Here is a 25,897-nt window from a genome sequence, read left to right as displayed (position 1 = left end):
TTTAAATAACTAGTTGAATCTGTCGTTTAGGTCTAGCGGGTAGTGTCTTTTCAGCCTGCGAATCTGGTCCGTCGTATGAAGTAGTCCAGTGATTAGGGGGTTTCGGTGTTTGTGGACTCTTTTGCTATATCTGTCGCTATGTTTTGCTATTTCCTCTTTGACTGTGGGTATCTTGAGGTCGCGATGAATTGTTTCATTGGTAACGTACCAAGGTGCGTTTATTAAGGATCTTAGCGTTTTCGATTGGAAGCGTTAAAGTATTTCAATGTTGGAGTTACTTGCTGTTCCCCATAGTGATCATCTTATTCTGTGTAACTTTCATCTTTCTTTACGATTTCTGTCTGTCGAGTTTCTACATCTCTTAACACGTTGACTGCCACGCGTGTTTTCAATGAAATCTCCTTCAGGCCACACGTGTCGCAGTAACAAGCGTTCTCTGCTAGGTACTCCCATCGGTATTTTAGTAATGCGAGTGGCTCAAGTGGTGATCTCAAGAATGATCTCTCGTTTCGTTTGTTCGCAACATTAAAATCAGTAGCTGTTGTCGAATATAATGAAGGAAAGTGTGGTACAGATTATTCCGATCAAATGGTTTCTTATACCACCACAATTAAAAAAGGAATCAAATGGTACAGAAAACTTGGCATTCAACTCCTTCTGGGAATTTCTATTGTAAACGCTTTGACTGTTTACAAAACAAGGAAGAATATAAATATTAGAATATTTAGAGAATTATTAGTTGCAAAATTATTATTATTATTGTCTAAAAATACAAAAAACCTTGTCTTCGACGGAGTCAGCGTAATATCGCCGTTCTGAAAAATGATTCCGGAAGAAGCATTAGACGCGCATGCAAACTATGTTATGCAAATAAAAGTCGCGAATGGACCGAACAAAGACACGAGAGAATTTAAAGAAAACAACAACTTATACTTTAATAATTAAGTTCTATCGTTTTATTACTTAGTGTACCCTTTCAGGAGCTTTCATGGTTCATATATTTGTTCCTATTACTCGGATTTAATATTTTATTAATTTCTACTTTAATAATAACTTACGATTCATTGTATTTCTATTCTATTATATTTGTATATATTATATATTTATTATGAAATCTGAAATGTAGTATCACACATTAAGTCTTCTCTTCTTGAATTCCTGGGGAATTTCATAAATTTAGTATGGAAATAATATTTTTATAAAACGATAAAAAATGAGATAAGATTTTATCATTTGTTTAGAGAATGAAACAAAATCGAACCGTAACGGAAAATGAACGAATCAAATTAATTTCGGATAGCGAAATAAGTTTGGTACCGACGACAGCTGCACTTTCCGTGTTCTTCAAAATTGCGTATTTGTCACGTTAAAACAATAGTTACGTGACGATGACTTCTGGAACATGTACGAAGCCCATGGACGGGCAGAAACATCCCGTTGTCCAGTAATCGATCATCGATGCGATTAATACGATGATTGATACACGTTCATCGTGACCCCTTTGTTAGCTGGCCGAAGGCTGCGACAATATTTGCTACGACCGTGTGACGATGCCTGTTTTAGTTAAAGGACAGGATTTATTAAATTCTTTATTATATCGCTAGTTCTTTATTGAGAATTCGCAAGGACTGCAACAAAGCCTTTTTTGTCTTATTAGTTGTCTCTTTTCTGCGACATCGTTCGATGAAAGAAAAGATCGTGTCTCTTTGCGTTACAGATGACTATAATAGTAAAAAGTTTCATATTAAAGATAACTCACAATTACGTAACAAGTTTTTTTTTTATTTATTTATTAAAATTACAATCAATTCTCAAGTTGAGAATTTTCAGTAATTTTTCTGGCGTGGCGCAGTGACATGGCTGATTATTTATAATAAGTTGGTACTTATTATAGATAAGTATAATTTATAAGTAAGTATTATAAATAAGTGAATATTACTTAATTTAGATAACTAATTGAATCTAGCGTTTAGGTCTAGCGGGTAGTGCCTCTTCAGCCTGCGAATCTGGTCCGTCGTATCAAGTAGTCCAGTGATTAGGGGATTTCGGTGTTTGTTGACTCTTTTGCTATATCTGTCGCTATATTTTGCTATTTCCTGTTTGACTGTGGGTATCTTGAGGTCGCACGTAACAAGTGTTTCGAAGTTGTTTCCATGCTTATTACACGGCATAGTTACTATCGTATTAATCAGTAAACATTTTAGTGTTTTCAATTCAGGTAAATAGGGCAGCCAGGAACACATCAGTCAGCAGAACACTGTTTATTTTAACACGTTGACGCCGGCGCCGATATTCTGCGTTCTCTCTGTGAGGCGCCGCAACGTCAGATTATACTGTTCAACACGATTTTTGCGACGAGCTGAAAAGGAATCTGAAACCAGTTTCTGTCCATCACCCTCGGTTGTTGAAAAAATCGATTTTGAAAAAAATCGCTATTTTTCTACTTCGACCTCAATTTACAGCAAAATTACAAAAGCTATACGATTCCTGTTGGATTTAATGAATTCTGTGGACTTCGAAAAGTTCCTTTCGTTTCACAAAGAAACAATAGACGCACAGGATTTTTTGTTTTATATTCTTTTGATCCATTTTTTTGTAATCTTCCAATTTACATCGTATGATCCATTTTACGTGCAGTATATTAATACGTGTAATAAAATATAATATAAAAATGTTTCGCATGTATTGTTTCCTTCTAAAACGAAAGAAACTTTCCAAACAACCTCATACGTTGATATACGATAGCTTGGCAATATCAATTTGCATATTATTGAGATATGTCTAATTTTGTGTGTTAGACTAGATTGGCCGCGTAGTAGTGACAAACGTATATGAGTATGAGTGTGTGGAAGTATGTATGCGCGCGGTGTCTCGAAAAACAGATGAATGTAACTGTTCCGTTGGCAGTCTGGTATGGAAGATTTTTTTTTTTATTTATTTGTTAAAATTACGATCAATTCTCGCGTTGAGAATTTTCAGTAATGGTATGGAAGACGGTTTTCTTTTTTTTTCTTTTATTTGGTAGACTTTTTACAATCAATTCTCATTGAGAATTATAAATAAATTATTTTGGCGTGGTATTGTAACTTGGATTATAGGAGTTTATAGTATGTTTGATTCTAATTGAATCTAATGCTTAAAACTAAAGCGTATTGTCTTTTTAGTCTGCGGATCTGATCCGTCGTGTCAAATAAGTGGGTAACTAATGGGTTTTGGTGGTTGTTAACTCGTATATTATATCTGTTACTGAATTTGGATATTTCTTCTTTAACTGTGGGTATCTTAAGGTCGCGGTGTATTGTTTCGTCAGTAACATTGGAGGATGGTGAGACAAAGAAAATGCTGAGACGCGTGCAAATATACAGGGTGGTTGATAACTGGTGGTACAAGCGGAAAGGGGGCGAGTCTACGCGAAAAAGGAAGTCGAAAATATAGGATAAAAATTTTTCGTTCCAGGCTTTGTTTTCGAGAAAATCGACTTTGAATTTTCGCTCGGTACGCATGCACTTTATCACGTCTCGTTATAACGGATCTCACTGTAGATTTTAAAAAAAATTAAAAAAAAAAGAAAAAAAATTTTATTGTACATTTCGACTTCTTTTTTCGCGTAGAATCACCCCCTTTCGGTTTGTGCCAGCATTTACCAACCACCCTGTATATCGACGAAGAACCTGGAAATCGTTTATTAAATAAATCTATAATTATTTCAATTTGAATTTTAAGTGTAACCTTAGTGTTCCTTTACTTTTATTTCGGCAATTGAGATCCACAATCCTCGACACATATATCTGTAAATGTTGAATAAATGTTAAACTGACGAGACCAGCTTTGGCCTTAATTTTTCTCAAAAGGTAGAGGTCTGACGCGAATTCTGACCATCGTACGCAATGCTCTGAACATTTTTCTATAAGAAACGTTCATAGCGCGAATCAACAAATTTTTCAATTCCATACAGGAAAAAAAATAGTCATGCATGTTCGTTGGAGAACGACGGCGCGCGTAAGGAACACGTACGACGAAAATAGTGTTGGGACGTAGTTTAAGTTTTAGTCATAAATGATGTTGAGTGCGAGCGGCAATTTCGTCGAACCCCCGACTGACGATTTCCAGGCACCCTGGCACTCGAGGCGCTAGTAACGTGTGCTGTACGGAGAAAACCTCTAAGGTGCGAGTTGACGGGACTCTGCACTAGAGTTTTGTTTCTAGGACCGCTGAAGAAAGATATAGTACCGGGCTAAGTGAGTGAGGACTATCGCGCGATTTTCCGGAAATCGGTTCCCTTTCCCTTGGTCGATCGCGAGCCTCGAGATGGGCTTTAGCTAGGCGCTAGGCTTTGACCTGCCTCTGGGCCTTCGGCGGCCCAATTAGACGTTCAGGGCCGCCCACACTTAATGAGGGAAATCAGTGACTTCTGGGGGAACGAATACGCCCCAGCCACTTTTTGAATAGTCGTGACACTTTTGACAACGACGTGAGGTTTACTGAGAGTTTAGAATTGGCAGCAAGTGAAAAAAAAGAGTAGTTGATGTACATTGCGAGTATTGTGGGTTGTGCGAAGTTTCTGTGAGGTGCGAGGTTAGTAAAGTTCTGACATAACGAGTTCTTCCAGTAAGTGTAAAAGTAGTCGAAATTTTCTTTTTGTTCCTAGAAAGGCGGTTAGCATTTTTCTATTCTAATTTTTGCCCATCTAAATAACATATACCATGGATATGGAAATCAGTGATTCGTCTGATGAATCAATAATTGGAAGCAGGAGAATTATACAAAGGGCACATATACTCTCAAGCTCTTCAGACGAGGCAAGTAATGACAGTGAATCGTCAGCTAACGAACTAACTGACGATACCACGGAAGAAGAAGATTTCGAGTCAGATTCAGAGGAAGAGGATCTTGATAAAGAATGGCAGGAAATAAGAGAAAGAGGCCAAACCATGACTGAGTATTCGCAAGAAGAAGAGTTGTTAATTGAAGACACGGACTGCGACGACCCTGTTTCTTTATATAAGTTATTCTTCACGGACAATATATTAGAAATGATCGTTGAGGAAACGAATAAATATGCTGTACAATGCTTGGAAAACTCTGTATCTAATAGCAGAGAACACCAACTGGACTGGAAACCTGTTACAAAGGACGAAATGAACACTTTTATTGGTATCCTGCTTATCATGGGTCTAGTGCTGCTACCTAAAATTAGATTATACTGATCTGTATTCGGACGCATGTATAAGAAAAGCGATGAAACGCGGTCGGTTTATATCGATACTTAAATATTTACGATTTTCCGATAATTCCACGACTACGACCGAGGACCGTTTGTGTAAACTTAGAAATATTGTTGAAGCAATTGTCCATACGTTCGAAAATACTGTTAAACCTGGTAAAAATATTGTAGTTGACAAAACCGTGATTCCGTGAAGGCGCCTCAGATTTCGGTAATATATTCCAGGCAATCGGCATAAGTCTGGGATAAAACTTTATAAACCGGACATTCAGGAAGGTTACACCTATAGCATTCATATTTATGCCGGAGAAAATGCAACCAGAGTAGTGAAAACACATACGCACTTTTCTTATAACGATGTTGAAAATGAGGTTGATCTATCCGATCGGATGTCATCTTATTATTTGCACAAAACCGTAAAATGATATAGAAAAATTGTAATAGAATTAATATGCGAAACTTGCCTCGTAAATGCGTGCTATATACATAGAAAATGGGGTACTAAAAGTATTAAAATTGTAAAATTTCGCGAAAAAATTATCACCTTTTAGATATAGTGAATCCCGACAGAGAAGAAATGTCAAGTAAAGATAAAGTACTGACCAAAACACTTTCACATTTTCTGCAGTGGTACCAAGGGCCCGCGAGCAAAACGAGACGGCGGTGTAAACAATGTTATAAACGCATTTCTAAAATAAAAGGTAGAGAGTATGCCGCGAAAAGAACCAAAAAAGTAATAACACATTGTGATCGTTGTAAGAGCCAGCCGGCACTCTGTCTAACATGTTTCAAAAAATTACATAAAAAAAGTAAATAATTATGTTAAGTTTATAATATCAAATTGTTATGTTTTTACTATTGAATGTCAGTTTATAATGTTGAAATAAAATAACATAAACCTGTTTCGTACAATCTATTTTGTGAAATACAAATGTGACCCACCGCGATGCACGCTGCCTCACGGAACTGATACGTGTGACCCACCGGTGATGCACGTCGCCTTACGAGACTGGCACGTGTGACCCACTGGTGATGCATGCCGGCGACAACTATGCGCTTGTCACGTAATTTTTAGGGTTGGTTGATGAAAATAAAATATAGCTGAGTCGTAACACAACTATTAACTTTGTTTTAATTAAACTTTATTGTGAATTCAGCAATCACAATGTAACACACTGAATTAACATAAATCACAATTCACTCCAACCACGTTATGTAAGACTTAGTTACACTGATACGTTAAGTACGCGACTGTTATAAGGGTAGAGACCGATATAGATACGTTGACTATTCCAAGGATACAGAATAAGTAAGTTTTTCTGGCGATACTATGTCTGAGAAAGGCTAGGGGTGGGTGTGTCTAAGGACACGGGACTATCGGATTTGTTGATGACAATTTTGGTTAAGGAAGTGAGGTCAGTAGACACCGTCTCCGATTGGATAATAAGACGGTTGGTGGACCAGGAAGGGTTTTAGCCGCCCTCGCGAGAAAGTTGCTAACGGAACATACCAGATGCGAGGAAAACCAACTTTCCATGTTAACACGTGGTAGACAATAAACGTAAAAGGAAATCTAAAATAAGAGATACTCGCTCGGTCCGAAGGACCTTAACTATGAAAATCCCAAGACCCCTGGTGAGTACTTAAGACTATTGAGGGTGCGCACCAAGAATGTGCAGACATCTGGGTGCCATCCTGTCCGCGGTGTGTGGGTTGGTCTCTGATGTGAATCGACGTTACACCGGCGTCAACGTGTTAAGGATCGTACTGAATGACATAATCGTCTGAATGTTGAGTATTTTTATTTAAAAGTAATGATGAATATTCTTAAAACATGAATAAAGTGTGCGCAAAAAACTGATACCAAAAATTGTTACTGTCTTTCTTATAAGATCTCAGGAAGATTTAAAAAAAATGGCATTATAGAATACTCTCTTAACTATAGTTAGTAAGTAGAAATGCGTTTAGTTTCTAATGGAGTTCTGGAATACCTCGGTAAAATCTTAACTTAAATATTGAATATTAAAGATTAAACATTAAACTGAAATTTAAAAAATTAGCTGGAAAAATGTAACTAAACTTGTAGATTATGATTACAAAGTTTGATTTAATTTAAGATTGTTGAAATTTTTAAAGACATACACACTTGAAAACCAAATTATGGTAATATTTATGAGGCACTGATAATCTTCACAGTAGCAATTGAACACAAAATTTCTACAAAATAGAGTCAATGATTGATCATAGATTTACTATATAAAGAAGTTATCGAATGGATTAGTTTGACTGGAGTAAGAAAACAATACAGCTGGATGAATTGATTCAGTGGACAGAACGGAAACAGAAGGGAAATGACGCAGACTGTATGAATGAAACACGACGTCCAATAACGCCAATGAATATTCAATTCCCATGAATCCCGGATTAAATTTATTTAAAACTGCATTTAATATTCATGAATATCCACGTTTCCGTTCGATCGTTGACAGTTCGTCATTGACTATCGATTCGAACATAACTTACTTTGATATTTCTGGAATATACTAACACAATTATTGATGGCTGAGGTATTAGGTTGTCCGAAAAGTTTCTTTCCTTTCATAAGATGATAATAGTTGAACAACAATTTCTGTTTTTATTTATTTTACATTTTATTATATTTTACATTATTTTATTGAATTAGGTATGATCCATTTCGTTCTATTTCTATTATTACTTTCGTGCATAATTCAGTAAACTAATATAAAACAAAAAACATTGTGCGTCCATTATTTCCTTATAAAACGAAAGAAACATTTCGGACAACTTAATATAAAACCTATACCACGGATATGAAAGGGAAAGAATATATAGTACATATAGGAATGTTATATTATACATTTATAGAAAACAGTATGATAAATATAATATCGTTGCACTCACGCGAAATCGAATATAATACCGCGTTTCGCGTATTCGTTTCTCACTAATTCTACGACACAACAACACAACGAACTTCATACGGCCACGATAAATTCAACTCTGACCGCATTTTCCATGCTCATTTTTCCCTTAACATATCTTGGTAACGCTCACAACACTCCTTGACAACATTAACATATCTTGACAACGCTAATAAACAATTACTCCTCACGCCACGTCCTTCCGTGACGTCACACTATCCCACATACACATAACATCATACACAAAAAATGTGTAATGCAGGGCGAGAAACAAATGTAGAGGACTATTAAACGTATTGGTATATAGTGATGAGGCGAATTGATACTTGGTGTAGTCGATGTATTTAAAACTGTTAGCCGTATAGAGTTAGTCGTCGTTCGCTAAGTGTAGCTCGATATGAGTATACAAAATAATGTTTACGTTCGTTTGATATTAACACTAGAACTATCACACCAGTCAAATTGACTGGTTTTACAATTTTATTTTAAAATTCTTACTTCATGTTATGTTTTTGTCCGCAATGATGTAATCACTTTCGCAACGACAACTAAAAGAATAACCCTATCCACGTTAACCAATTAAGGAGCAATGCGTTCGACGCAACATTTACAATATTTCCAAACAATTTACCTTATTAAAATTTGTTCACTAACATCGTAATTATGAAAGGAAACTCGCTCGATACTTTTTTCGTCACTGCTTCCTCCACCTGGATTTTACAATTTTGTAAAATTTATCCACTTGCGCTAGAAAGACGTGCCACGCACGTCAAGATGCTTTTCGTCGCTGCACGCTGCACGTCGGCTAACAGTTAGATCGTTCCTTTGTCGAGCTACAGTTGCAGAGTGCACGACGTCACATAGTTATCGATATCTTGGAAATATTTCAGAATAGATTATTAATAAATAAAAGGCTATCGTTGCCGTGAGTATTTATGCATACCGTGTAAAATTCTTTATGTAAGACCCTACCAACGCGCTGAGGCGCTGCTTAACGCTAGAACTATCACAGCAGTCAAATTGACTGGTTTTACAATTTTATTTTAACATTCTTACTTCATGTTATGTTTTTGTCCGCAATGATGTAATGACTTTCGCAACGATAACTAAAAGAATAATATAATGAATTTTATTTTGTTTTTTGTGTATTCAAACTGAAAATAATTTTGTATCAAGGCTACTTATACCAATACCAGTCAAAATGTAAAAGGGTCCTGCAATCTGTTTGTCGAGCTCCAATTAATCAGTTTCTTCGTTTTGTGCAACTTGCCATACTTTTTTTGAATTTCTACTGCGTATCATTCGATATGATGATATCAGTTGTCAGGAAAATTCCGGATCGATGGTCAGATCGCTAGATGCTGACACTAGAAATACCACATCAGTGAAAATAACTGGTTCTACAATTTTATAAATGTGTCAACCCTTGTTTAGAGATCATGGTTGCAGATGGATTAATAATACCAAAAATATTCTATTTTACGTATTTTTTAAAGACCAGTCGTTTTAACTGATTTTGGTAAAAATAGCTTCGTGTTAACTATCGGTAGTTCTAGTGTTAATTCACTATAAGAATGCTCGATACTGATTGTCCTAACCATCTCGTGTCCGTCTATTTATCGATTGACGGTTACGCGTAGCGGCTATGTTACTTTGTCCCTAGCTTGTTCATTATTACCTTTCGTATATCATTACTGTGTTAACCCCTTAACCTACGATTTACGTTCGAGAATTTTGGACCGATTTACGTTTGGTCCGATCATCGTACCTACGGGCTATGCCCGCAGTTGTAGGTTAAGGGGTTAATATCTTTTGATTTTCATCTCGCTTAGGTAATTTTACGAATCATTTCACTTCTTGGTGATCTTTTCACTCCTTAATAAAAAAAAGCCGGAAGGGTGTTAATACTCCGAGGCAAAACAACAACATGAGTCATCCTCGATTCGAATCGTCCTATGACTCATGTGTCGCTACACAAAGCATAAAACATCATCACAAAATACCGCCACAAATGCACAACAATAAATTTGCTAATTTCTATGAAACATCATGAATTGGTCGTTTTTATCACTTTGCTTTCGATATAAATTTAATTACCACCGACAAATACGGCCTCCAATATCTACAAGAAAACTGAGAAATATTTCCACCATCTTCGAGGACGATAGTAACCCCCAGTCTACGTGCTACTGGCCAGGACCAGAGGATTCTTCGACGGGGAAAGAACAGTGTTTCTCCTCGGCCCGCGTATTGTCGGAACCTTGCCTGATGAGCCTTCCTCTAATTAAAAGAGCCTCGAATTGCGCCATTCCGCTGACGAGACGGCTTTTAAACGCGCCGCTATCTGGAAGTGGCCGGCTCGTAGATAATGTACGAACCGCGTAGAGCTCGTGAAACTCCTTTTGTCTCGTAACAAACGGACGAACAATGATTTTAGCCGGCGGGAGGTGACATTCAGTTCAAGCTACTAGATATTTCAACTTACTTTCCCATTCTAAACGGTTGAATCTGACCGTGGAGAAATTTACGCGTGACCCTTTCCTCTTTTAAATTTATTAAAGCAATGAAATGATCGCCAAGGAACGAAATGATTCGTAAAAGTTACATAAATAGCATATTATTAAACAGCATAAAGAATATAATTTACTATTGTTTTATTTCATAAAAATTCGCTAAATAACTCGGTAATATAATGAATATTTTTCTATGACAGAGGAAATAGGTATAAATAAATCTAGTAACAAGTTCCATTTTTAAAAAATGGCTGTTTCAATCCACTTTCCCATTCTAAACGGTTATAGCTGGCAGTGGACAAATTTATGTGCGACCCTTCCGGCCTTTTTTTTTTATTAAGGAGTAAAAAGATCACCAAGAAGTGAAATGATTCGTAAAATTACATAAGCGAGATGAAAATCAAAAGATATCAAACAAATCCTTGGGGTTCCTTGAAAATATTGCGAATGAAATTAACATTAAATTGCATTAACGTAAAATTGGTTAATGAATGCCTCTAATTCTCTCTTTGCCTCGCCTATTTTCTCTTTGCATTTCTATAGACCAAGCAAACAAAAGATAAATAGTTCGTGAATATTACAAAAAATCTCTGGTTACGCGAGAAAAATAGCGTTCGCAGCGTAGGCTATATTTAATAGAACTTCCAACTGGATGGATATGCAAATCTTGTCGGACCGAAAAAGTCTTCGCGGTGAGAAAATAAATTGCTGGAAAATGAACGAAGAAGCTTGTCCACGATCTGACCTCGTCATTCGTCTGATTATTAAAATTCTAAACTTGATAACGATCCTCCGGAGATATTCTAGAATTCTCGATGGAGAAATAGGACGAGACAGAGCTCAATCCGAACGAGAGAGTCGTGCGTAGAGGAATATCCGAGTTATACAGCGAGTCTAACGGAGTTTAATATTTCACCATCTAGAGCAGATCAATTGCTGAAACTGAAAGAGAAGCGAAGGATCGGAAGCGGCGTGGAACCAGCGCCATACTGAATCGCGGAATCCAATTTAAATAATACTTGCCTTTCTTCGTCCCCTTCTACCTCTTCGCGACTTCTGACGTTGTCTACCCTTGGGAAAGCATCCGTCTGGATCCTTGGTGCATTCTGTCTATTTCCCAGTTCCGTCGTGTTCGCGGCCATTCATTCTAAAGAAGCTTAAAAAATGATCCGAACGAGAGAAGGAAATTTTTCGATCGCGGCCTCCCTACGGCTTGTCTTCGCAATCCTGTCGACTCCGTTTCGCCGGATTAAATTTTCAGTGAATTCTACTCGCGTCCGTACGAGCAGATCCCCGTGAGCTTCCGCTCCGTGAATTCTCCTCCCGATATCTGCCAATATCTCGCCAAACCAACGCGGAGATCGTCTTTGCTTCGGATAAATACATCGGACGTTTGCAAGAGACTTTACTTTATTATTCGTGATAGCGGAAAGGGGATGAAGATATTTGTGGGTTTAAAGCAAGTGCAGATTGAATAGGAGGGTTGACAGGAGATTGGGAGCCCTTCTTTATATGGGAGAAGAGATTGGTGGGAATATTAAGATTTGTAGTTTGATTTTTCAGATTATTGTAACTAGACTACGGACGTTTGTGCATTTTCATATTTTTATGAATTCAGTTAAAGGAATGGAATCTGAGCAAACATTTGTTCCAGCTATCAAACGTTCTTCAAACATTAGAAATATAAGAACTTCAAATATTCTAACATACAATGGCAACAAAAGGTATTCGCATACTTTCTTATATTCCAATGACGTGATTATTTAACGAGTACAAAAGTTGCCATAGTTTTAGAGACAGAATATATAATGGAGTGCAATATAATAGAGTGGATAAGAGGCGAGGTAGATATATAAGAAAAGAGAGATAGACAAGCAAAAGAGTTTAGATAGATATAAGGGAGGAGGCAATAAGGTGATAACGCCATATGACTGATAGAATGTAAATAGCGTAATAGGTAAACGAGATGTAAAACAGAAAAACACGGACTAAGTAATAATAATAATAATATTTAACAAGTTCTACATTTTATTTCTACAGTATCACATTTTTTTAATCATGTGACAGTATTACTACATAATACGAAATTTGAGATAAATACAAATTCAAACAAAAATAATGGTGCGCAACTAATTTTTGCAGCTATTGTATCTTGAAAAATGAAAAAGTATTTATTATCACGACAGAGTGTTTATTATAATTTTCTAGGATGACACATTTTATTATTTAAATATCTTTTGTTTATCTACAATTGCAAAAGTCTGAAATTGCATAAACAACGATACCACATCCATTTTTCCATTTCTTCATCCCCAAGTATTATAAAAACGTTTCCACTGACGTATTTTCATCCTTCTTTCACATGTGTAGCTCGCAGATTATAGAAACCGCGTCGACTGAGAAACGGTCGTTAGATACGATGGATACGATAGAATTCCGAGCACGATCCGACATCGATGGTTCGTATGTGCGATTATTTATCCGGTACGATCAATCCGCGAACGAGATTCCTGTGACATGATGAATCGTCGCGGCCATCTGTTTAACCGATCCATTCCGCGTGCCTTATGATAACGGGTGAACGTCGCCGATTTTTTAATGTCGCGAGTTTCCCTCGATCCATTGCAGTGTACAGGATTTTTCAATTCAAACGGCGCGACAACTGTGTGTTGGATTCATCGTGTGTTCCGATTGTGACCTCAATTCAGTCGAGACTTTCGCAGACTTGTCTGCGACTTTTGGATACAGCGGAAACGTCGCGACACGATGGCGTTTACATTTTCGTCGCGAACGCTAAGAGAGTGATTCTGTCGTCCTCGATATTCTTCGCTAACGCGCAGCTGCATATAAATTGAAAACTTAAGGCGGCAATGCGGATATTGTGGAAGATTGATCGGCCTATTTTAGGTCGAATCCCCCAGGGAAATATCGTGCAGCATGTTTTTAATTCGTTGAAAGATACCCTTCTGGGTTGATTGATTTAATCCTCAAATGAGAAGGGTTAATGGAGAACTCCGCTGTTAATACTAGAGCTTCGAGGGGACGACAGGAACTTGGCACAAGATCGTAGACGTTGTATTAATGATCGATCCGAGCTGTCAGAGGCGTCTGAAAAATGTCTAATTCATTTTACTTGTGATTATTCTAGGAGCGTCACGATGTTTCACAAGTTACGGGTATATTCTATTAGTTTGTCCGAAAAGTGCCTCTCTTTTATAGACACGTCTTTTACAACGACGCATCTTTATACAAACATGAAACCTGAAGTGATATTGGGTGTAGCGCGTTAAATAATCCCTCGGTGTTACGGTCAACAATATATTTCAGGTGATCGTCGGACAAATAACGCTTAACCGCGATTAACGATTCACAACGGCTCTCGTTTAACAATGATAAATAATAAGTAACGACTAAAACTGAACTCGCAAGAGTAGACGACTCGTTTCTCTAATTGTGTTGGCTTCGCTTAACTTCGCAGCTCGGAGCGGAATGAATCTTTTGGTTCAAAAGCAAACAGATTATTTCCTTAGTTGCCCCTCGATATCTCCATTACTTGTTCGTTTATTAAAAGCCCACAACGGTTGCCGCGTATGCATTCTTCCGAATATTTGGCGAAAGAACCGTAGGGATATCAATATTACATTAGGCTTGTCAGCCTTACGCTTTGAAGGCATAGCGCTTTGTTTCGCGAAGCCGTTGGAAATTTCCATGGTCGAGTGTCTTTTTGATCGCGTTGCGTATCGCCCTCGGTTTCGCTTACTACTCGACTTTATCGCTTCCTGATACGATCGGATTCGATTTGTAGCGGCACATGAGTTAGAGGACAATTCAAATCATGTTGTTGTTTGGCCTCGAAGCATCAAGATCGTTAGGATACATGTAATGTAAGAATAAATAAACTCCGGGCAAAACAATGTCGCCGCTACATGCAATCGTCGAACTAAGACGAATTTGAATTTTCCGACTCTCCCCCGACCAGTATAAATCAGCGGACGCGATCGCAAGAAAATCAGTTACAGTCAGTTGTCGATCGGTTATCAATCATTTCTCAACGAATTATCTAATTAACGAGACATTAACGATCCTATTTTACGACTTATACACTACACTAGCATCTCAGCGAATATTGTCTGTACATTAACATGTTTGTCGCCACGTCACCCTTATCTATGTGACCGTGGGTCCCGTCACCCACGTATGGATGACGCTCTTCTTGTTCGAGTTAATTAAATACAGAATATACAACATAAAAATATTACAGGACATACTTGTTATTAATTTATATCCTGGATAAAATATTATATTATGCTATATCGCATGGTATTTTTTAAAACATGCAAAAACATTTGTGGTGATTTTGGACACTGAACAATAGTTCATCATCACTACTCTCCTCACCTTCAAATATATTTTCACGCTGTCTACTGAACATTTTGAGGATGAACAAATTACGGATGTACGTCTCACAAGTATGCTTCTCGACTAAATGAAAGATCTGAGATATCTGTCATGAGATCCCTCGGAATACTCTAGTTGGAAAGCTTTCTCCATTTCAGAACTAAATAATCTTTTCTTCACAATGAATCGAAGGCGATAAACAATGAATTCCCGCTTGTCGCTCTATTTACGTTCTGCGTAGCGGCAGTCGGATTTGGGTCCCACAGGAAACTTAGCCGAATCACGCTGTGTGACGAACGTGTTAATTTATTTAATTATTTTTAGATATATTCGACGGTTTCAACAACGAGCAATCTCGTCCAATAAATCTCACGGTCAAAACACGTTAGTCCTCTACAGATTCTTTTTTTTTTGTCGCCCCTCAATATCTCCACTATTGTGGGCGATTGTTAGGCGTCCGCGGCCGTTGCCACGCACACCTTCTTCTCGAATATTCGGCGAAAGGACCGTTGGGATATCGATGGCTCATTAGGCACTTCACTTCGGCGATATACAGTGTTGCCGAGTGCCGCTACAAACTTAAGCTGTCGAACGTTATGATCTTTATTTTGATAGAACAAAATGGATCATACGTAATTCGATAAAATAATGTAAAACGAAAAATGCTGTGCGTCCATTAATTCCTTGTAAAGCGAAAGAAACTTTTCGGACGACCTATTACTTACGAAACCTGAAGTCATGATTTTTATTTGTTTCGCAAGGTATCAGTTTCTGTTATTACTATAATTCTGTGTCGTTATTACATATGTGTATTGTTGTTATATCCTTTGTATTTGTTTGAACCCTCTACTACAGAGCTTCTTAGTGATCATTCGCAGCATTCGAATTACGATGAGAATTATTACCTTCTTCTAATAATTTTGTCCTGAGTGCATCTGGGCAAGGCAATTGGTCCCGCGATTCGATCGCACGTCTAAAGTTTTCATATGTTTCAGGACGCTGTATAATAATAGGATTGACAGTAAATCATCAGCGATTTCAATACCCATTTCCTTTAGTTTATCCACGTGGCTGAAAAAATTGTGAAAAGTGATCAGACATATTTTCACTACCGGACATTTTCGTGAATAATAATTGCGTCAGAAGCGTAGCCTTTCTCACAGGTCCTTTGGATTCGTACCTCCTTTAATTTATTCCATATTTCATGTGAAGTTTTGCAATGCTTCACATGACATAGCTCACTCGCTCATTTTTTTTTTTTTATTTATTTATTCATTAGAATTACAATCAATTCTGACGTTGAGAATTTTCAGTAATTTTTCTGGCGTGGCGCAGTGACATGGCTGATTATTTAGTAATAAGTTAATACTTTTTATAGATAAGTATAATTTATAAGTAAGTATTATAAATAAGTAAATATTACTTAATTTAAATAACTAATTGAATCTAGCGTTTAGGTCTAGCGGGTAGTGTCTCTTCAGCCTGCGAATCTGATCCGTCGTATCAAGTAGCCCAGTGATTAGGGGACTCGAACTCATGGCAAGAATAATATCGGCTTTACCATCCCTTTTTTCCATAAAGAGGCTTCATCCGCTGCTTGGGATTATTTATTGTACCATTCGCATATTCCCATAAGTCATCTTTAATGAGTATTGCCTTCATTTGCATTTTCCACGTGTCGTAATTTTCTCTATTGAGTGTTTCGATATTTGAATTCACGCCACTCGACATTTTGTTACATTTTATATTATTTTGATAACTATATTATCACGCGAGCAATTATTACGTATTCGATAAAACGCCCTTATAGCATTCAACACTGAATCACCGATCACGCGCATTTTGTTTTTTAGGTTATCTTCTGCGCTCCTTAATATTCTTACTATTTATGATATTTTCAATAAAAATAATAACTAATTATCGAACCTGGACTCATAACCTATTGTTATATTTATATTTAGAGGTAGGATCGCGTTAGTTATTACTTTATTATTCGGATGAAAAACACCTCACTTCTCGGAGCCGAAAAACTTTTGTTGCACACACTTGAAAGGGGCACGAACGAATGAACGAAAAGGAAGTCTTAAACCATCGATCTGGTCTATCGACCGTGTCTAGTAATATCTTCTAGTTACGCCTTTTTGTAATTAGCCGTCAGCATATAGATGGCGAGCGAGAACTCACGTTGTCATTTTCAACATGTATTTCATCAAATCATATTTATAGCATTACTGTATTATAAGGATTAATTTGATATATAATAATTTAATGGCATATTTTATTTAATAATATAAATATTCTTTTAAAAGGTTCATTTTTGTTAAGAAGTTTCTAACGTTCTCCACTAGATCTTAGACTATGGTAATAAAAGAAAGATTCAGATTCCTCTCAGAGACAAGTGCTTCGTAAGTAATGTACAACATCAGATTAACATGTCGAGGCTTCATTTCTTATAACACCACTTTTTACAATAAGAAAGTCCCATATAACTTTAACTACAAGGATCTTTCTCGTTTCTGTCGTCGAAACTTATATTTTATTCGAGATACAAATCATGAATATTCTGCCTTTTAAAATTCACAAGAATACATTATAAAAATGTTTTATTATTGTTCCCTACAATCTATTCTTGCTAACATTATGTGTTTAATAAATAACTTTTTGGTAAGCTTCAAAATAGCTTTCGCTTTTCTTGAACAACTCGCTTAAATTGTTCCAATTTACTTCTTGCTCACACACAAAATTATGCAGCAATCTATATTTATTTATTTTTTATTACGAACTAGCTGATCGTTTTCGAGAACGAGAACTCAAAGAATTGCCAGGAGAACCGAGGATTTGTTTTTCGTCGAACGTTCGGCAAAAAGATTGCAGTTGGCCATTGAGTTATTACGAGGAACGTGGCAAGAGATTCAGATAGCCTGGCTGATTTCTTGTCGTCTTTCCATTTGCAACCGAATTTCGAATCTGGCTGTTCGTTTTGTTGATACATCACGAGACGTCGTATCTTTTTCTCGTTCAAGGGACTAGAACATTGGTCATTCGCCGAGAAGAATTGTTGAATTATACGAAATCCGTGCCGGAAAGAGCAGGAGCGTCGCAAGAAGCGAGAAGTTTCCCTTCTCTTCGTTCATCTGGCCACCCTTAAATTCTATCGTATATATCGTTACGCTTCCTCGTAACTATTGTCGTCGATAAAGTCGAAACTGTCGTTTCGTGTGCTGGAAACTGTCCCGACTTGGCCAACGATGTCTCGCTGAAATTGTTCCCTGATGGGGCGAATGTTACGAGACTGTTTCAAGTGTGTCGAGTCATGATCCTTCGCGACACAAGAGACTGCTGCCGTGGGAACAGCTTGAGATTATTTTGAGTGGATCTAATCACGAGAAATATATTGGCTTTATACGCGATTTCACCGATAACATAGATTTGTATAAATATTGACTTCATGTAAACGCTATCAATCTGTTACATCCCGTGACTTTCTACATAAACCAGACTTTATCCCTCGAGCAAGATGGCCACCAGATGTCTAAATACCCTTATTTCGGATCCCCAATAATCTTAAAGACCCATAATAAATTTTAGCATTTTTTATAGTTAAGCTCCTTAAGACCACGTAAGTATCTTTTAGGTTGAAATATTCCTTAGAGTTATTGTCCATTCCGGGGAAACACGAGAGAGCGAATCTTCCCATGTACAATGCCAGCCACGAGCGTCCTTTGATCGGGGTCGCCCAACACCCTTACTTACCCACCAGCCTTTTTCTAATCCAATTAACAGCAATGACCATTGCCTTCACTTTCCTAACCAAAATTGTCATCAACGAATCCACTTGCCCCGTGCTTTAGTTTTCCTCCGCGACAGTGTCACGTAAAATAACAAAATAAAAGAGGAATTTGAGGTGAAAAATAAAAAAAGAAAACTTTATTTTTTTTCTAACATCAATACTCTTTACAATCTACTTCCGAACTCTAGGCGTGACTTTCTAAGACTGACTCTTATGATTTTACTTTCGATCGGATCCGATTACTTTCTTTTGTCATCCCTCAACATCCCCACCGTCCATGCATTTGCTAGGCGTCCGCGATCGTTGCCACGTGCTCTTTCTTCTAGAACCTTCGGTGGAAGAACCGTTGGGATGTTGATGGTTTATTAGGCACTTCAGCGATATACATTGTCGCCGAGTGCCGCCACATCTTTATCTCTATCGTCAGTCCGTCGGATTTGAAGTATGCCGGTCGTGACAACAGCACCGTCACCAAATTTCACTGATTTTCCATCCTTTGATCAGTCAACAATTAAACTTGCTATTTACACTTCGCTGAGAACACGTCTACACGCACCACGCGTAGATACTTAAGTCTTCAAAGTTTTCTTTTTTTTTTATTTGGTAGACTTTTTGCAATCAATTCTCATTGAGAATTATAAGTAAATTATTTTGATGTGGTAATTTGGATCATAAGAGTTTATAGTATGTTTGATTCTAGTTGAATCTAATGCTTAAATCCAAAGGGTATTGTCTTTTTAGTCTGCGAATCTGATCCGTCGTGTCAAGTAATTGAGTAACTAATGGGTTTTGGTGGTTGTTGACTCTTCTATTATATCTGTTACTGAATACTGTCGTTGGAATAAAGTGCATATTTTATCATCATTTCAACTACCCCTATTATCTTAACCGAAATAAGAGATCGACTGATTCGTTGAACACGACCAGTTTATCAAGATTAAAATTAATTATTAAACGGCAGATATTTATGCAAATTCATATTGCTATGAACATAAATAAAAAGGTAGAACATAAGTAGAGAATTGTTTTACCTACTAAATATTATAACTGTTATACTTATTATATACTGTATAGTAGTATCGTGGACGAAAGGCCTAAGAGATATCAGGCGAACTATAAACAATGTCGCGAGAAAACAGACGTGTCGACAGGCCCAACAATGTATCGTCGATCCTTCAATCGAAAAGTTTCGCGCAAAAAGCCGGCGTGACCTTGGCCACGAGCGGGTGCGGAATATGCGCGTGGTGGAGCTAAGACAAAAGACATGGGGCTGAGACAAAAGACAAAGGGTTGCTAAGGGACATAAACGAATTAACAGTCATTGTAAGTTGAGAAGTCAGAAAGTGCGAATTGCGTTGTCGAGATAGTGTTGTTCTCGTGAGAGATAACCTTGGATCCGTGGAGACGAAAGTTGCAAGTTAACCATCTAGTTGTCTAAATTATAGTACGTTATTGTATATAGTTCACGTTAAACAACCATCGTTTCCTGTTTAACCAACACCTGTTTAATCCATTTATTGTAAAGAAATTAATTGTAGAAAAGATTCTACAATACGTTACATTGTCAAATTTCCTATAAATGCACAGAAATTTGTAATCTATTAATTGTGCAATCTTTTCTTCAATCTGTTAATTAACACTCTTGGAAAAGATAGGAAGGTGCATTTATTTTATCGATTGATCTTGACGTCGACGACGTGACGATTGAGCTTCGACGTCGATAATTTTTGTACATAAATAATTTAAAGTTAATCTTAGTTTATCTACGAAGAGCTCACACGAAGAACGAGGTAAATCCATTTTTGTCAATTTTTTCATTTCGGTCTTGGATTATAAAATGTAAGGAGCTTCTCTTGCAAAACCTATTAACATATAACGTAGGATAAAAAGATTAGTTCGAACGAGATACACGTATTTCGTCAAAATACATGCTCGTCCGCGTGTGAGTGGATAGATCCTAGGAAGCAGCAAGGAATTTGCATGGCGATCGACCTGGGAATCGGAGTCGAGACGGCTGCGCTGAATCTTAATCGCGGCCTGGAAAATGAGACGTGTTCTAGACGCAAGCACTAAGATTCACACGATACTGTAAATAGAGTAGAAAACAAATAGTTTGTTTAATATATTTAATTTTGATTCTACTTTCCATTTATTTCGAATATCAGATTATGCACCCTGGAATTTACAATCCTATAAAAAAAATTTTTTTTTTTATTTAATTCTTTTCATTCACAATTTGTCCAATTTGGACATTTGGTCGAATTTTGTAACTGTTTGATTATCATGTGGGTGGCTACCCCCAGCGAGATACCATCTTCGTGTTTGTTAGGTTGTGTCCTTTGTGAGGTCTGCTGGGTGTTTCCTTTTCAGCCTTCTTTCCATGTTTGAGGTTGATCGTTTTCGCAGCTAGCCGGTTTGGGTGTGTTCCTATTCTTTGTTTGTATTTTTCTGCGTGTCTGCTAATTTCCTCTTTGACCGTTGGTATTCCCAAGTCCTTGCGGCATGTCCTCGTTTCTAACGTACTATGGCGAGTTTACTATTGTTCTAAGAATTTTAGCTTGTATTGTCTCTATTTTGTTTATATGGCTCATTGCTGCTATCCCCCATAGTGATATTCCGTACATCCAGATTGGTTTTATGATTTATCAAAACATGCATGTAATTTAAAACCTACACTAAATGTAGTTAAATTTCATCAAGACGATTGGCATTTCTGTATGTTTCCTTGTTAAAATATAATTTTTTGGCATTTTTTATTCTTAAATATGAGAAAACTACATAACGGTTTTCTTAAATATGAGAAATATTTTAACAAGGTAACATAGAGAAATGTCAATCGTCTTGACGAAATTTATTTCTGATGTAGTTCTCGTAAATATATTTGATACGTGTCTGTTTTTATTGGCACTCGTTCAGGTTAAAGGGGTGAAAACTACCACCAAGACCGAGGCTGCAAAATCTATTTCGCTGAATATCTTGAAAACTAGTATAGATAGAAAGATAGTGTAAATTGATGAAATTAATACTGTTCAGTGACGAATTATATGATGTAAATTCTTTTGTGAAAGAATCCATTTGTTTAAATAATATATTGAAAAATAACAAATTTCTGATAAATTCTCCAGGTAAATGTTAAATTTTTTTACGTGTTTGTTTATAGATACTACGCCTACATGCACAAAATACAAATAAAGTAGGATCTTGATTTTTGCGTTGCAAAGAATTTATTATATTTCAAACTTTCTCGCTCGATGTGCACAAAAGAGTTGTTTCTTATTTGTAAATACGTGACAGCTTTGAGAAGAGCTGATTTTAGGCACTGATTCTTGTTTTTAAACAAACGCTAAAGAAACAATTGATGTTAACTATTTAATACAATTTTCACATTAGTGGTATATCTCGAAGAAGTCTGCATCGGCAATTACGCACAATTATTCTATAATATCAGCAGATGGCAAATTGTTTTCTCCTGTATCTGCAATATAATATATAATACTGAAAAAAGCGAGTGGATGGTTAGGATAGCGTATACAGCAAACAATATTCAAAGCCCCATTAAACAATATTCAAAGTCAATGTCATCATTGGTACATCTTTTTTCTTTTCGTGTAAAGATCTTACATTTTTTTTATTATTTAATTTGTACTTTACAATTTGTCCAGCTAGACATTTGGTAAATTTTTCTAGCTTAATTGCTAAATAAATAAATTGCTGTGGATGTTGAGTTTTTTTTTTTATTTAGTTGTTTACATTCACAATTTGTCCGATTTGGATATTTGGTAGAATTTTTTGACTGTTTGATTATCATGTGGGTGGTGTGGATGTTGAGTGTGTAACATGTGGGAGTTTGACTATTTTATTTGTTTAATGAGGTCAGTTGGGTGTTTTCTTTTTAGTTTTCTTTCTATGAGAGTTTTGCTCGTTTCAGCAGTCAGCTGGTTTGGATGTGTTGCCGTTCTTTCCTTGTATTTTTCTGCGATTTCTTCTTTGACCATTGGTATTTTCAAGTCTTTGCGTATATCCTTGTTTCAGAATCTGTGTGTTCCTGTGTCAAAAAAATTGAGTACAGAATTTTCAAGGACATAGGTTAGAAATATGTTTCTTCTTAAAACGTCAGAGTTGTCTTCAGTTCAGTGTAGCCTTCTTATTCAATTTATGAAGCGCACGCAACGGAGAATTCATGAAGAGTAGAATTATTCAAATTTTCAAAAATACCAAAAGAGTATAACAGATTTAGACAATCATTAAAGCTTTCATTTCAAATCCCGATATCAATTTATAGCATCGGAATAATATTTTTTATCATTGATACATAATTAACATAACATTGATAAATATTGATAAACATTGATAAAAAATGTGATTACGTAGACAATAGGTCAGAAGAATGTGAAAAACCCGTGAAACTTTTGTTTTGCATATTGGCGATACGAGATAACAAACTATTTCGATTGTGATAATATACAATAGTTGTCCTATCGATAAAATGTTCGTTGTATAAAATATATTTATGCTTTAATCACTTTCTCGCGGAAAGCCTTTATTGGAAAAATTATATTGAATGATTGACATTAATTGCTTTGTATCACTTTTCTGTAGCGATTTTTAAAATACTTAAAGTAGCACATTTGCTATTCTTAATATATTATTTAAACAAATAGATTTTTTCCGAAATAATTTACATCATTTAATTCATCGTTCAAAATCACTAATTTCATCAATTTACACAATCATTCTGTGTGTAGTAATTTTCCGAGATGTTTAAGGATGGTTTTCACTTCTTTAACATGGACGATTGTCGATATAAAAAGGTACGTGTCGAATATTTTTATGGCAACTATGAATTTCATGAAGATCGGCGATTGACACTTTGGTAGGTTCCCTTGTAAGGCTTCTGAGCCGAAGCGTATATTGAGAATATCATAATATCATAATTTTCCCGTTTACTATAATTAAGTTTATATTACATTTTACATTTACTTATATATATTACCAATTACGTTCAATCGAAAATATTTCATAACAACTTACCGACTCACTTGCCAAACATAATCTAAATGGAAGAACCCAGCGGTAGCACAGTACTAAGCGTGATAACTGTTTCGAGGCATTTGCTCTGCCGGTCACGAACGCATCTCGTCGTCGATTCTCGTCGGAGAGCGATACATCAAAGTTGCAATCCTTGTCCTTTTCTCGCCTCTAATTCGTATGGACAGTCACGTTTCGATACGAGCTATCTGTATCGCATTTGTCACCCAGGGGTGTTGGTTTCTCGAAGAGAAGGTAGTGTGTCGACCCCTGATAATTCCTCAACTTCCGGTTACGGACGTCTCGCAAAGTCAGACCTCCTGCCTCTGACAGGATATCGAAAGAATCCTCTTTCACAAAAAGGAAAGTCATCGATCGAGTGTCGTTGGTTTTAATAACTGATTTCCTTAGCCATCGTCAGACATCTCGTTAATGGGACCAGCTCTCTGTGCTGGATTTCGCGGGTTGCTTTAATTATACGATGTAAATTAGTCGGTCCAGGTCACGAACCAGTCCCCATTTTACGACTGTTAATTATGAATACATTTCGCTGGTGGATGTAACTCAACGCTAACCCGCGTAATCGTACTCTTAGCCCGAGCCTCTTTGAAAGTTTAATCCCGCGGTTGGAAATGGAAAAAAACGTGGTTTTATCACTGCTGGCAATAATTGACGTAGCCTCGAGCACTCGGTGCCGTAAGCTGTTTGCCTTTAATATCTCCAGAGAAAATGAAATTTTCTTTCCTGTGCAAGATTGTATATGTTGCGGTAACTATTATTGAGGAATATAGGGAATGAGGAATATTCTAGTGGGTGTATTTCTCGGTTGCAGCACCGGAATTGACAATAACCGACGATTCCGGCCGAGTGGTGTCCAAGGAGAGGCACCTGAAGGCGGGAAGCGTTCTCAAACTCAGATGCGAGGCCAGAGATGTTATCGAGTCTCTGAAGGAGTCTGTCATTTGGACCAGGGGAGATGAAACACTTACCGAGGACGTTAGGTAAATGCTCTACTATCTTTAGTTTGTAATTATGCAATAAAAAAGAACAGAAAGTTACATGTCATATGTCACAATTAAACATCTAATTAATTTATATTCATTTTCAATTTTTATATACCTGCGAATATTTATTCATAATTTTTCTGTTTATCATTTAACACGTACTGATATATAATAGCATGTATTATTACATCATAATATTATATATATTATTATATTACATACTATCATATTATATATATATAAACAGTTTATAATTATGCAATAAGAAAAAAGAAAAAGTTGCATGTTATGTGTCTCAACTAAACATCTATTTAATTTATATTCATTTCCAATTTTTATATACCTGCAAATATTTATTCATAATTTTTCTGTTTATCATTTAACACGTACTGATATATAATAGCATGTATTATTAGCTTCATAATATTATATATAGATTATTATATTACATACTATCATATTATATATGTCGGAGATGAAAGAAAAACCGGAGCCTTCCCTTTGCAATTTTGAGAAAGTCTTCTAGTGCTTTAGCCTAGATTTTATCATAGCTGTAATTAAGCAATTGTTGTCATTTGTAATTGTTCGATATTTGTGATAGCGAAAGTGGGTTCGAGGCGACAACTGATCGCCGAACGTAGCCACGGTCACGGCTGAACGTTTTGCCTGACGAAGGTATGGATCGCTTGTATAGTTCTCCCTAGAAATCACATAGAATTGTACTTTGGAGATGTCGATATAATGGGACACACGTTGTATTAGAAATCAAACTCCAGACAGAAACTGCCTAGCAACGGCGTTTGGATCTTTCTCGATGCTTCCAAAGAGTATACAAAACTCTTGGCAGAAACTGCCTAGCAACGGCGATTGGAACCTTCTCGATGCCTCCAGCGAGCATATAACAAACAAATGCAGTCGTACAGCGAAAAAGATTTTCATCAGATATTCATTCGTGTGATCGCCTTGGAAAGTGATACATCGAGCAATTTACCGAGTGT

At 36.6% G+C, this 25,897-nt stretch overlaps 2 protein-coding genes and 1 long non-coding RNA gene across 3 annotated transcripts in view; 1 reads left to right on the top strand and 2 right to left on the bottom strand.

Moving 5' to 3' along the window:
• Positions 1 to 25,897, top strand: part of LOC100748844 — a 403,660-nt gene that overhangs the window by 329,961 nt on the left and 47,802 nt on the right. The window contains exon 8 of the mRNA XM_024367091.2: positions 24,728 to 24,896. Within this exon, the coding sequence (XP_024222859.1) occupies positions 24,728 to 24,896 (169 nt within the window). The remainder of the gene's footprint in view (positions 1 to 24,727; positions 24,897 to 25,897) is intronic.
• On the bottom strand, positions 1,694 to 15,382 carry LOC105680652. The gene is made up of 3 exons (XR_001102225.3): positions 15,258 to 15,382; positions 14,091 to 14,095; positions 1,694 to 1,704 (listed from the first exon to the last, which is right to left on the bottom strand). It is a non-coding gene; the product is annotated as an uncharacterized LOC105680652 (long non-coding RNA).
• Positions 15,929 to 17,277, bottom strand: LOC117151552. Its single transcript, XM_033320325.1, has 2 exons — positions 16,639 to 17,277; positions 15,929 to 16,148 (listed from the first exon to the last, which is right to left on the bottom strand). The coding sequence occupies exons 1-2, from the start codon at positions 16,806 to 16,808 to the stop codon at positions 15,989 to 15,991; spliced, it is 330 nt and encodes a 109-aa protein (XP_033176216.1). The 5' UTR covers positions 16,809 to 17,277; the 3' UTR covers positions 15,929 to 15,988.

Source organism: Bombus impatiens, unplaced genomic scaffold, assembly GCF_000188095.3.
Source record: "Bombus impatiens unplaced genomic scaffold, BIMP_2.2 scf_0276, whole genome shotgun sequence".
Lineage (NCBI taxonomy): Eukaryota > Metazoa > Arthropoda > Insecta > Hymenoptera > Apidae > Bombus > Bombus impatiens.
This window is presented reverse-complemented; position numbering and strand designations above follow the sequence as displayed.